This window comes from Corvus kubaryi, unplaced genomic scaffold (assembly GCF_017639235.1).
Source record: "Corvus kubaryi isolate FWS band 111438036 unplaced genomic scaffold, C.kubaryi_AGA036_p1.0 76, whole genome shotgun sequence".
Classification (NCBI taxonomy): domain Eukaryota; kingdom Metazoa; phylum Chordata; class Aves; order Passeriformes; family Corvidae; genus Corvus; species Corvus kubaryi.
Window position 1 is genome coordinate 7,654,337 of NW_024582063.1, and position 12,959 is coordinate 7,667,295.

The 12,959-nt window shown below is 42.3% G+C and overlaps 1 protein-coding gene across 6 annotated transcripts in view; it reads left to right on the forward strand.

Annotated features, from left to right (window-relative positions):
• ESRRG (estrogen related receptor gamma) overlaps positions 1-4,496 on the forward strand; it is a 342,923-nt gene extending 338,427 nt beyond the window's left edge. For all 6 annotated transcript variants that reach the window (XM_042051853.1, XM_042051852.1, XM_042051850.1 and 3 more), the window contains one exon: positions 770-4,496. In XM_042051853.1, coding sequence (XP_041907787.1) covers positions 770-1,014 — 245 coding nt within the window. In that variant the 3' untranslated portion in view covers positions 1,015-4,496. The remainder of the gene's footprint in view (positions 1-769) is intronic.
• Positions 4,497-12,959: the final 8,463 nt, after the last annotated feature.

Genomic DNA, 12,959 nt, shown 5'->3' on the forward strand with positions numbered 1-12,959 from the left:
GTCACTCAATACTTACACCACCAAGGCATCTCACCTGCAAAGGTGCAGGGCAGGGTGTTTGCTTTGAGTCTTTTATAAAAAATGCAAAACCCAACACTAACAAGATAAACCACTGTCTGAGGGGGTGGGAGAGAAGGATTACACCTTGTAGGAGATGTCAGCTTCATCAAACAAAAGCTGTTCAGTAACATGCTAAGTGTTACCTGTCTGTCTGAATATATCTGAGGGAGAAAAAGTTGCCTAACCTATCAGGAAATCCCATGGAACCAGCATTTCACTTGTGTTGGTGCAGGGGTCCTAATCCCACAGTCAGTGTCTCTGAGCAGTGGTGATGTGACATCCATGGCTTCCAAGTCGGCAGCCTTGGAACCTGACACAGAATTTTGCTGAGCTTTTCCACAGTAGGGCATCCTTGCTTCATCCTTGCTTCCCTGACAGAATGCAGCCCTCCATTCCTTCAGCCCCTTGGTACTGTCATTCCTTCAAAGCAGTAACCATACAGATGGGTTTGGGAGCACTGAGGGTGACTGTTTTACTTGTTTGAGGAGGATGAGGAGAAGAATTACGTACCCAAGAGTTAATTGTACGTTTGTAGTTCCACAGCGTTTCAATACACTTTCCCAAAGGTCAATACAGAAATTAATGGGTAATTATCTTCTTTCTCTGTGAAAGGGGATGGGCAGAACCAGTGAAAGTGTCGTGCAGCCACAGCGTTATCAAACTCCTGGCACACCAGACTGAAACCTCCTGTTGCTCCTTTGTTTTGCAGACTCAATGCACATAGAGGATGTTGAGGCAGTGCAGAAACTTCAGGACGTCTTACACGAGGCTCTGCAGGATTACGAGGCCGGGCAGCACATGGAAGACCCTCGTCGTGCAGGCAAGATGTTGATGACTCTCCCGCTTCTGAGGCAAACCTCCACCAAGGCTGTGCAGCATTTCTACAACATCAAACTGGAAGGCAAAGTCCCCATGCACAAACTTTTTTTGGAAATGCTGGAGGCCAAGGTCTGACTAAAGCATCATGGGCTTCCCCATCATGCACGTTTTAAAAAAAAAAAAAAAAAAAAAAAAAAAAAGGGAAAATAAACAGGATAATAATGGCAAAGAAACTTAGTGTTTAATTAAGGAAAAAATGACTAAATGACTGCACTGATATTTAGCAGCAAGACTGTGAAGCAGCTTTCAACTTTTTCTTCTGTGTCTTTCTGATGCAGTTTTTTCTTTTCCTTTTCCTTTTCTCTCTTTTCCTTTCAGTTCTTTCCTTTCGTTTTTTCCTTTTTCTCTTTTTTTTTCCTTTGCTGCTGAACTTTTTAAAAGAGGTCTCTAATTGAAGAGAGATGGAAGCCAGGCCTGCCAAAGGATGGAAATCCATAATATGGATGCCAGTGAACTTATTATGAACCATAATGTCCCCAATGACAAAGGAATCAAAGAGAGAACCACCGTACCTAGCAGTACAGTACAACACGATGAACTGACTGAATGCAGTATTAGATTTCATAGGAGCAGTCTCTAATTAGACGACTAAGCGACGATGCATCGGCTGCTTCTTATCATTGCATTTTCCATCTAGATCAGTTACAGCCATTTGATTCCTTAATTGTTTTATCAAGTCTTCCAGATATTTCTTAGGTTAGCTACGATGTAACTTTTTCAGGGAATAGTTTAAGCTTTATTCATTCATGCAATACTAAAGAGAAAGAAATACTGCATTTTTGTGCTGGCTTGAACAATGATGAACAATAATGAAGGACAAATGAATCCTGAAGGAAGATTTTTTTAAATGTTTCGTTTCTTCTTACTAATGGAGATTTTTTTGTACCAGCTTTACCAGTTTTCAGCCATTTATTAATGTGGGAATTTATCTTACTAAAGCAATAGTCGAAGGGAAGGTGCATATTATCACGGATGCAATTTATGTTGTGTGCCAGTCTGGTCCAAAACATCCAGTTTCTTAACATGAGCTCCAGTTTATAACTAAATGTTCACTGACTCAAAGGATTAGATTACACCTGCAGTATATCCGAGTAGTCTAACATATAAATACTCCATGTCGAATACCAATCCGTAACGGTGTTGGGAGACAGCGACTGTGCAGGAGCGCGGTCGCGGAGTGATTTCTAACTGCTTCAGTTGCAAATGAACGAGATACTACTGCCTGTTTGCAAAATTGTAACCTCACACGCAGGAAAACCCTATCAACCAATAGTAGCTTAGAGGCAATGAGGCAAATGCCGCCGTTTGCAAAATTAAGAAATCAGAGTAGTAGACTTCTGACCAAATTGAAGAATTTAACACTTCTATACCTTACTTATTGATTTAGATTTTCGTTTGTAAATGGCGATCCTTAACAAGTAGCTAAACCAGTATATGTGCTTTTCAACCAGTATTGTCACAGCATGAAAGTCAGTCAGTTTCAAGACTGTTACGAGGTGTAATCTAATGTATAAACCGATTAGATGCCCCCAGAAAACTACAGTCGCTAAATAACCAATAAACAATAACCTCCATCAAATGCTATACCAATGTACCAGTGTTAGTAGCTGCTCCCTGTACTATGTGAACATCCTTATTCTATGTACACAGATGTAATTAAAATTGTAATCCTAACAAACAAAAGAAATGTAGTTCAGCTTTTCAATGTTTCATGTTTGCTGTGCTTTTCTGAATTTTTATGTTGCATTCAAAGACTGTTGTCTTGTTCTTCTTGTGGTGTTTGGATTCTTGTGGTGTGTGCTTATAGACACAGGGTAGAATTAGAGACAATATTGGATGTACAATTCCTCAGGAGATTACAGTAGTATATTCTATTCCTTACCGGTAATAAAGTTCTTCCTAGTAATAATTAAGAGATCAAAACTCCAAACAAATACTCGTTATGAACAGATACACACTGAAATCATAATATTTTCAAAACAAGGGATAATTTCTGTAACAGTTTATTATAGAATACCAATGTATAGCTTAGAAATAAAACTTTGAATATTTCAAGATTATAGATAAGTCTAATTTTTAAATGCTGTAAATATAGCTTTTATTCAATCATCTCTCAGATGTTGTTATTAACTCGCTCTGTGTTGTTGCAAAACTTTTTTGGTGCGGACAAGTTTCCAAAACTATTGCTACGTTGTGTGCTTTAAACAAAATAACAATGGGCCGATGCTCCCTCGGCCTCGTGCTAGGAAAAAAAAACAAAACTGTGTATCTATCATTAGCTATATGGGACTATATTGTAGATTGTGTTTTCTCAGTAGAGAAGTGACTGTAGTGTGATTCTAGGTAAATCATCATTAGCAATTCATTCAGATGGTCAATAACTTGAAATTTATAGCTGTGATAGGAGTTCAGAAATTGGCACATCCCTTTTGAAAAATGTCAAAAAAAAAAAAAATACAACTCCTGGGAAAAAGGTGCTGATTCTATAAGATTATTTATATATGTAAGAGTGCAAAAAAAAAGTTTATTTTCCAGAAAGTTTGTGCAGGGTTTAAGTTGCTACTGTTCAAGTACACTATATATATATAAATATATAATATAAATATTGTTTTTGCTGTATCACATTAAAGAACTTGGGCTTCAGGGTGAAAAGCCAATCAACTAGAAGTATACAAAAAACACACAAAAAATGGAGATGTGTTAAAGGCACACGGTGCAAACTTTAGTTTTCATTTTCTGTAATTTTTTGGAGCTGCAAAAGAACAAGTATCTCAAGACTGTAAAACCATTACCTGAAACTTAGCTAAAAAAACTGCACGGGCTTTATAATGTTGTTCATCTTAAACCTTGCTGGAGAAGAGTTCTTTCAAGACCACTTACTTAATGTGAAGTGTTGGGAAAATTTCAAAGGGTGTATGTTTTAGCCATAACAATTTAATTTCTATTTTTGCTTCATTTTTTAATTTTTTCTTATTTAAAGCAATATGATTGTGTAACTCCCAGAAGTTACACATTTGTTTCAATCAGATCAGATTGTTGTATTTATTCCACTATTTTGCATTTAAATGATAACATAAAAAGATATAAAAAATTAAAACTGCTATTTTTCTTATAGAAGAGAAAATGGGTGTTGGTGATTGTATTTTAATTATTTAAGCGTCTCTGTTTACCTGCCTAGGAAAACATTTTACGGCAGTCTTATCGTGCAAAGATCGCAAAAGGACAAAAAAAATTAAACTGCTTATAATAATCCAGGAGTTGCATAATAGCCAGTAGTTAAAAACTGAAACGAAACAACAAATGAAAACAAACATGTCTATAGCTGTAGATGGGCTTCACATCTGTATAGCAATCAACTGTATATTTTTGTGATGTGTATCATACCGTGTGCTCCAACCAATGTCCATTTGTGTAAATGTATTTATTTTATATTGTATATATTGTTAAATGCAAAAAGGAGATATGATTCTGTAACTCCAATCAGTTCAGATGTGTAACTCAAATTATTATGCCTTTCAGGATGATGGTAGAGCAATATTAAACAAGCTTCCACTTTTGATTGCTTTTATTTTATTTTTTGTGTTGTGGGGTTTTTTTGGTTTTGTTTTCTTTTTTGGAGGAGGAAACAGAGCAATTAGCGTTGCCTTTTGTTACTTCCATTCAAAACGGAGCCAGCGTTTGCACTTCTCCCTTAAAGTATGATGTGAGTGTAAATAAATGCTATATAAAGCCTTGTCAGAATGAACTCCAGTGTGGTACAAGACATTTTGCATACTCTTAAATATGCAAAATGTCTCATAGCACATTAGAATTCAGGCTGGCAGGCCTTTATATATAGCACTTATTTAATCTTAAAGCATCTTCACATCAACCTGCATTACTCAAAATCATTGCCTCTCTGTCAATGTCATAAAAGAAAACTTTCCCACTATTTTAAGATCACATTAATATCATATAGAAGTAGTTTTTTTGCTTTCTCCATCAACAACCGATTCTATCATTCATTTCCTACTGCAGGAGACTCCTTTAATGTGTTCTGAGTAAAAATAAAAATAAACTAAGAAAAAAAGCTGTATTATTTGATGCAGTGTTGCTGAATGGAAGTAAACAGCCCCCAGAGCAGTGATACAGATTGGTGTTAGTGAAGAGCTCCAAAAGCTGTCGGCATCCAGGCAGGTTAAACAGCGCGGGGGCAAAGCGGCCGTAAATGGGCTCTGGGCCCCGTCCCTCTGAAGGGCTGCAGCCCCCCTCGCTCAGGCTCAGCCCCTCTGTCTTGTGGACCCTTCTGGAGCCCTCACAGAAGTGCTAATGTGTGCTTTTCTTGCTTTTTAGCCTATCTTGATAGTGTTTTGTCATTGTGTTCACCAGCGTGTTTCTCACCTTCGCTCCCGGCCGTCCTCTGGAGGTTCTGGTGATGGCACAGGGGCCGCGGAGCGCAGCGGTGCTGCTCGGGGACAGGAGCGGTGTCAGCCGAGGGACCGGGGCAGCACCAAGGGCTCTTTGTGCTTCGCAGCCTCCAAGTGCCAACACAGCGAGAGGCACCCCTGCCCTGCTACCAGCACTGCCTGTGTTTTAGCTCTCCTAGGAAATAGGGGGAGTTTTTCTGAGTAAAAGGAGCAGCAGAGCAATAGGAAGATGAATCCTGCATGGACTCTTTAAAGATGATCAGAACTGGGCTTTAGTGTTGATGCATACACACACACAGTATGCGTGCACAGAGCTGGCTTTCCCCCCTTTTTTACTATTCCCCCCCCCCTTTTTATTAGTTTCCTGTTTTTTCATTATTGCAAAGTACCTCTTCAAAGGAAAACATAATAGTGTACCTTAAAGTGAAAAAGACAGTGTTACAAATATTCACATACAAGGGAAAATAATCTGTAAAATGTGACACTCCTAGACTTCCTCAATATGTGATTGACCCTAATCATTGACTAAAGTTTTCACATGCAATTAAAAAATCATGCTTTCTGTACCATTTTTCATGAGAGGATCATGAAGCACCATACAACAGAAAATGAGCATCACAGAAGAAAAAGTACACAGAACTCTCAGATGAAGCCACTTCTAGGGCTCTGTCTCTGCAGAGTTTTTCTGGGTTTTTTTTCTTTCTTTCTTCTCCCTATGCTGTCTCTGCAGCAAAGCCAGGATGGGCACAGAAATCCATTGGAAATGTTTCACTAGGAATCTGTGGGGAATTTGGCTAGGAGCACAAACCTTTCTAAACTCTGGAAATAGCTACTTAGTCTTCAAAGAAAATTAAAAAAGGCTTGGATCACTGGCCTTTGTAGCTCAGACAGTAACACTCTGCTAGAGTTCTCAGCTGCTGCAGCCCCAACCTGTGGCTACCACACCCCTTGGCTAAAGTACAGAGATGGCAAACCAAGAGTCTTCCCATTGAGGGCGCGGCTCAGTGAAATCAGGCTTTGACTGACACGCTCTGCATGGCCCTTCCCCTCCCCTGCTCTGCCTGTCCCCCAGATAAGAGAGGCCATCCCAGGCCAAGAGTGGGGTTTTGCCTCTGGAGGTGCTTGTTTGGCAGCTCCACTGCCCCTCACTGCCTCACTGGCACCTGTGCCTTCGGCCAGAGGCGTCAGCGTGGATCTGAAAGGAAAACGCCATTCCCTGAGCTGGCTCCTGCGTGGCATGGGAGTTGTGATGGGCTACAAGTTTTCTCTGAAGCTTTGCAGTCAAGTAATGTCTTCAAATGTGATGTCATTTGGGCTCTTTGGCTGGTCGGTGGGAATTTTTTGAACTTGGGAGTTCGCAGCATGAGAAGGTCTGGCAAACACCAGTAAAAGTGTCCTGGTGTGGGCCCTGCAGCCGATCCTTTCTCAGTGACAGAAATGGCAGGAAAAGCATGTGCCAGTCAGTGCTATTGCATGTGCAGTTACGTGTGCTTCTTAATAATGCCAGTGCTGAAAGACTAAATATGGATAAAAAAACAAACTACCAAAAACAAAAGGAAGATTTTGAAAGATAGCAGAAATGGAAATATTGTCCTCAGACAAGCCCTCACATTGTACATTTTTAAGTGACCTCCTGCAGCATTGCCCAGTCATACCCTGGTGGGAAAAAAACCTACCCTAAGCACAAAAACACCTGAGATTTTTTTTGTGTACAGGCTTCTGCAGGAGAAAACACCTATTTTTAAAGATTTTTAACATTACCTGTCCTGGATCTTGCACCAAACTCAAGAATGGGGCAGGTTCCATTCGTTTCCTACATTTTCTTCTATAGCCTTTGTTAATTTTCCTTATCAGCTTTCTTCACTTGCACCTTTCCTTTCCTTTGCATTTCCTCTCTCTTGTGTAATGTAGGTCTCTGATTTCACATGGCACTTTGCTAATTACTCTACCCTTCGTTATACTGCCTGCCTGCCGTAGCTGCATCACAAGGCGTGTGTTTTCTCGTGCGATGAAAAGCTGATTCTGTGTGTCCATAGGTTGCCTTTAACATACAGATCACAAACTTCCTCCTTGTGGTTGCTATTAGAGAAGGGGAAAAAACCCCACGTAGCTGTGGAGAAGAATATGGATGCATTTATTTGCTTTTACCATTTTTATCCCAAAGTGTTTGTGCTGCCACATCCCGGCCATGCTAATCGTTAGTGTTTCATTAAGATTAAGGGTCGCTGACTCCTGGTGTTCACATTCCCAAGCTGGCTCCTTACAATCTCCCTTAATATAAAGAAGCAAGTGGTGCTAGATTGATTACACACAGGCTCTTATTATTAAGCAGAACAGAAAAGAAAGGAATTTCAAAATATAATCCTCCGCTCCCAGGAGTATTTGTCTTGTTCTCCATGAAGTTAAAGGTCTGAAATAATGTGCCCATCAGGAGCTCAATGTTGCATGTCCATGCCAGTTGGTCCAAGGGCTTGTTATGATGGTAATGACCTGCTGAAACGTGAGCTTTGATGGCAACAATACAATTGCTACCAGCTCACCCGCTGGGAGAAATATTTTATTATTGTCAAATGCCCTCCGCAGAGATTTGTTTTGCCTGTTCCTGTTTAAATTAAATTCAGAGCAGAACTGCATTATTATTTCTCTAGAGTATATTTGAAATAAACAACTAGTCTCCAAATTTAGGATTCCTGGTTAGTTTAAATTTTCTTATTAGCAGAAAAATTACAATAGGTGACAACATAGCTGCAGGAATATTATTATGGCAGCCATATGAGAGATTTACACACTGAGAGCATGGCCTAAAAGCACAAGAACTCCCTTCTACTTTACAAATGCCAGCCAAATTAATAATTAACTGTGCCATAAATTCTCCAGCCTTCAAAAATGATGTCAGTGCTCTTCTGTGTCACACTAGAGGAATTTTGTCATAAGACTAAGTGGTGTTCTTTATGAAGAGTGTTTACTTATATGTAGAAAGCAGCCAGGAAAACAGCCCTTGCCACTCCATATTACAGCAGCTTGGTGAACAAGTGACAGCAGGACTTCAGAGTCATTTACTGCTGCTTTCTCAAGGCAAAACTATCTCCTTACGCCTGTGAAACAGAGCAAATTCTGTTCCACATTAAATGGGCCAGATTCTCTTCCACAAGCTAAAGAGACAACACTAAATCCCAGCTCATGTAATTTCCTTCAAAATTGTTCTGCTCGGGCTGGGTGTTCCCAGGAGCGCCACCAGCAGAATTATCCAGCAATTCAGCTGTACTTAAATTGGCAGATGTTGGAGATTTAAGACAGTCCTGGAGCCTTAGCACAAATCCTCCACTTCTCTGCTGCCTTGTGGCCTCTCCTCCCTCTCCAGCCGATGCCACAGTGGCTGCCCGCTGCCAGCAGCTGATCCCATGGACTGCCAAGCTGCTGGGCTGTGCCATCCATGCCTTGTCCAGTCCAGCACCCAGAGCCGGGAGGGCGGCAGGAGATGTGCTGTGGGTTTGCATCTCTCTCTGCTTGCAAAGAGGCTCTCACCCTGCGTTTGGCATTCCTGGGGCCCCGTTGTGCACTTGTTTGCCTTTTCCCTGTCTCCCGAGCGCTCGTGCTGGTGAAAAGCTGCTCCATCTAAAGGCTGGGTGATTTTTGCGCCCTGCTTTGCTGACAGAAGCGTTCTCCAGAGAGGCCCTTGAGCAGGGCATCCGAGCAAGGGCGGGGGACAGCGGTGAGACAGCGAAGGGTGCGAGGGCATGTCATCTGCCCCGTGTCAGGACATCCATTAGAGGAGCTGCCACACACCTGCAGAGGGAGGAGCGCTTACAGGGGAGGGGAGGGCTGCTGGGCACACTTCCCCTGCAGAAATCCCCCCATCACCTGCCCCTCCCAGCTCCTTGGCAAGCTGCCACCCACCCACACCAGCCGTGGGCTGACTGGCACAGAGCAGGGGCTGCTGGAGCCAGACCCACGAGCTGGTGTGGCTGAGGATGGAAGCGTTTTGCAAAGTACAGAAGTTTGCCCAGCTGGGAGTGTAGGCAACCTACTGCAGCAACCCCTCAAAAGGCTTTTTAGAGAGAGAGTTAGAGGGTAAATGGCAAGTGAAAGGGGTTAAAAGAAAAAATATTTTTAAATCACAAGTGCTTTATGAATCACACTCCTAACACTCTCCAGTTCAATCTACCATGCTCTATCTAATTTCACAGCTTCATTGGGAATGGCCACAAGGTGAGGGACTGGCAGTAAGAGGAAGTCAATAAGGGCAGAATTCTCATACCAGGCTGCGAAGGAGTCACAGAAGTGCCAGTGTTACTTGCCTGAGGTTAACTTGGGGTCTACAGGGCTCCTGGGTAGTACTGAATGGAAAAGCTCCATATCATCCTCAGTAGTTTCCTTCTTCACCACTACCCTGATTTAAATTTAAAAATAAATATCTGGGTTTGAATCCCAGGGAGCATCTCTACATTCCTACACAGAAATGTTTGTCTTCCCTGGGGTCTGCAAGCCTCACACCCCTCACACTCACCAAGTACACAGGTGTCTCTCCTTGGCCACAGCTGACCCTTCTCTGAATATTCTGTCCTTTCCTGTGTAACAAAAACACCTTAATGAATGAGGTGTCTATAGCCCATCGAGGCTGAGCTGTACGGATCAGTCACAGGCATGGAATAACCTCCTCTAGCAGGGGCTGGATCCCAGGTCATGCCCGTGGTTTCCACCTCAGTTAACTCCCAGCAGGTTGTTCCCACTCTGCTGTGATGAAACCTCAGTATAATCACACAGCCACTTTCTGTGATCGCAGAAGAAGTGAAAAGTAAGAAAATCCTCCCCGAGCCCAGCCTTTTACTCCTTCTTCTCCTCCAGGCTCTTCATTCTCCTCCCCTCTGCAGGACCATCTCTGTGTTACCAGTGCTGGGCCAAATGATTTAATGTGGGGTGGAAGGAGGGAGTGATATTTTCCTTCCAGGAAGGGTGCTTTCCCCATCCTGTGGCTCCCAGCTCTGGGCTCAGGGTTCCAGCCTACACGGTTACTTCTGTCAGGAAGAAGGACCAGCATAAAATTTATTTGGGCTGGCCCTGGGGATGCCATGGAATAGAAGTTACTCCTGTCCCTAAGATTCAAGTGAGTGGTCCTTAAGTATCCTTAAGGTCCTTAAATGGTCCTTAAGCATCCTGCAGATGCTTAAGTTCAGGCTTGAGCCCAGGCCTTATGAAGAATATTGTAATATAGTCTCAGTAGACACATGTTTTTAGTTTTTATCCTTTCTCTCTGGTTGTCCATGAAGCCTCCATGAGGCTTCCTCGCAATCAGCTTTCTCTGAATGGGCTCTTTCCCAAAAAGAGTGACCCTCTCCCACCTCCCCACGCTGTGCTGTTGTGGTTTAAAGACACTTTTGGTTCTCCCCCACTCCCAGGTTACTGGCTCAGGGTCAGCCTACCCCAGCAGTCATATATTGCTCCAGATGAGGCTGAGATCAGCCCTGTCCTGGAGCATCCAGGGTTGATTCCACTCCTCTGCTCAAGGTACCCTAAAAGCCTCAGCATGATCCTTGTACAAGAGGGGCTGTTTCTGCAGAGTTTAAACGTGCAGAGTGCAATGTAGAGCTTGCAGCAGTGCCAGTGACCTGGTCATCTGTGTTTTCTGAGGTGCAGCAGCTGGGAGAAGGAATACAAATCTGTATCAGTAAGTTTCTCTCTTGCTCTGGTTAGTGGGAACTTGGACACCCATTTACTGGCTCTTTTCTCTCTCTAGGGTGGAGATACACTCCCATGTCCCACTAAGAGTGTGGGATATAATTAATCTGTCCATGTATATAAGCAAGGACTGATATTGTCCATGTATTCCACTCCTTACATATGGATAAAACCAAACTGTGGTGGGAGGGAATAGGTCATTCCTTGAGCTCAGTTGCAGATGCTGTAAGGCAACAACGAGTGATGCAGACAACTACAGGGATGCACTGCTTTGGCTTTGTATGTCAGATTGGAGTGAAATGAGCAAGTTCTTCAATTTCTTTCCATGACTCTTCATCCTCTCCCATTATTATATCTTATCCTCTGACTACAGCAACAACAAAAAAATTGTCTTTGATATATTTGAGATTGTGGTATGTTGATGGATTTCGGGCAAATTGTTAAGATGGGCCTTGATAATGCTGTAAGATGGAAACGTGCCTACACTTGCAATATATGAGATTTTACATAGTTCCTACATTGATTCCCTTGCTCCTTTGTCACCTCGACAGAGACCCACTCACAAGGTGACCATGACAAAAGTGTACAATGGAGAGGGGGGATCCCTTCCCCCTCCTTCCCGTGCTCCTTTACATTGACCAAATGTCTTTCTAAATGACTTGCTGAGCCAGGCTATTCTTATATCTTACATATAAATGGACTCTGTCTTACAACCAGAAGATTCAGGGGAAAAAAATTTCAGCTCCCAATGTGAAAAGATTAAGGTCAGTCACTTTACACTACAAAACCCTTTCACCAGAGCAGCATAACAAAAGGATCCATGAGCCTATCCACAACATGGTTTATAGCTCCAAGAAAAACAAGAGAGTCTACGACATCCTTTTAGGACTGTACCACTTCTTTATAGACTCCCAACAGAAACAGCTGGGCAGAGGAAGGTGATATTAAATAGGAAGAAAAGCTGACTTGTCTCCCTACTTTCATTAACTTACTGGTATATTTTTTTATGGGGAGAACACATGCAACCTTGTTCAACATGAGAGAGTCACAGAAAATGTATCACATTTTGGATCCCACTGGGTCACCCCGCAGCAAATGCAGTGCTACCTGGGATCCAAATCTCCATGACGGGTGGCTCTGAGCCTTTATGCCTCTTTGTTTCCTGCATCAGTGTCTAAAAGCAGGCAACAGAAGCTCTGTGGCTCAATACCTGTGCAGCACAACACGCTACTTGGACTGTTGCAGTTTGGAAATGCCATTCATGAAGTCAAATGCTCTTAACAGATGTTTCAGCTTAAAGATAAATTAATTTTATTTGGCACCGTGGCCCAGCCAAATTGCACTTCTTTCAGTAGACTTCATTTTGGCAAAGCAATGAGTATCAGAAAGGACTTACCTAATGCATAAAAAAATCTATTTAAATTTATAGACCATGCCAACAGCAATGGGAATCTGGAGCGGAGTTTGGTTAATATAGATAAACTAATGGTGGCCAGAAGGGGTAGCATACAGCAGTCATCAAGCATGCCCATGGATTTGGAAGAATTTGAAGATGAGAAGGTCATGTCCATGTTAGAAGAGGGAGGCAAAATCTGCAGAAAGGAAAAGAGACCTATATGAAACAAAATGCAGCTGTGACAGGGGAGAGAGAGAGAAATATGGACAGAAGAGAGAAAGAATGTATGTAGGAATGGAGTAGGGAATAAATGCTCCAGTGTGCTTTTTTGTTATGCTCATAACAGCCTACCACTGGTGCAGTCAATACAGTTATGTTCCAGTGTTATTATCATTAGTAGTGGTATTAAGTCAGTGCAGACTACTAATTGCACCAACAAGGCTAAGAAGGTAGGAGGCAGATACTGGGATAAAGAAGCACCTTAACAAAAAATCAGAACACTGCTCTTTGATTTTGTGATACAGAACAAAGGGTGGCCTGAG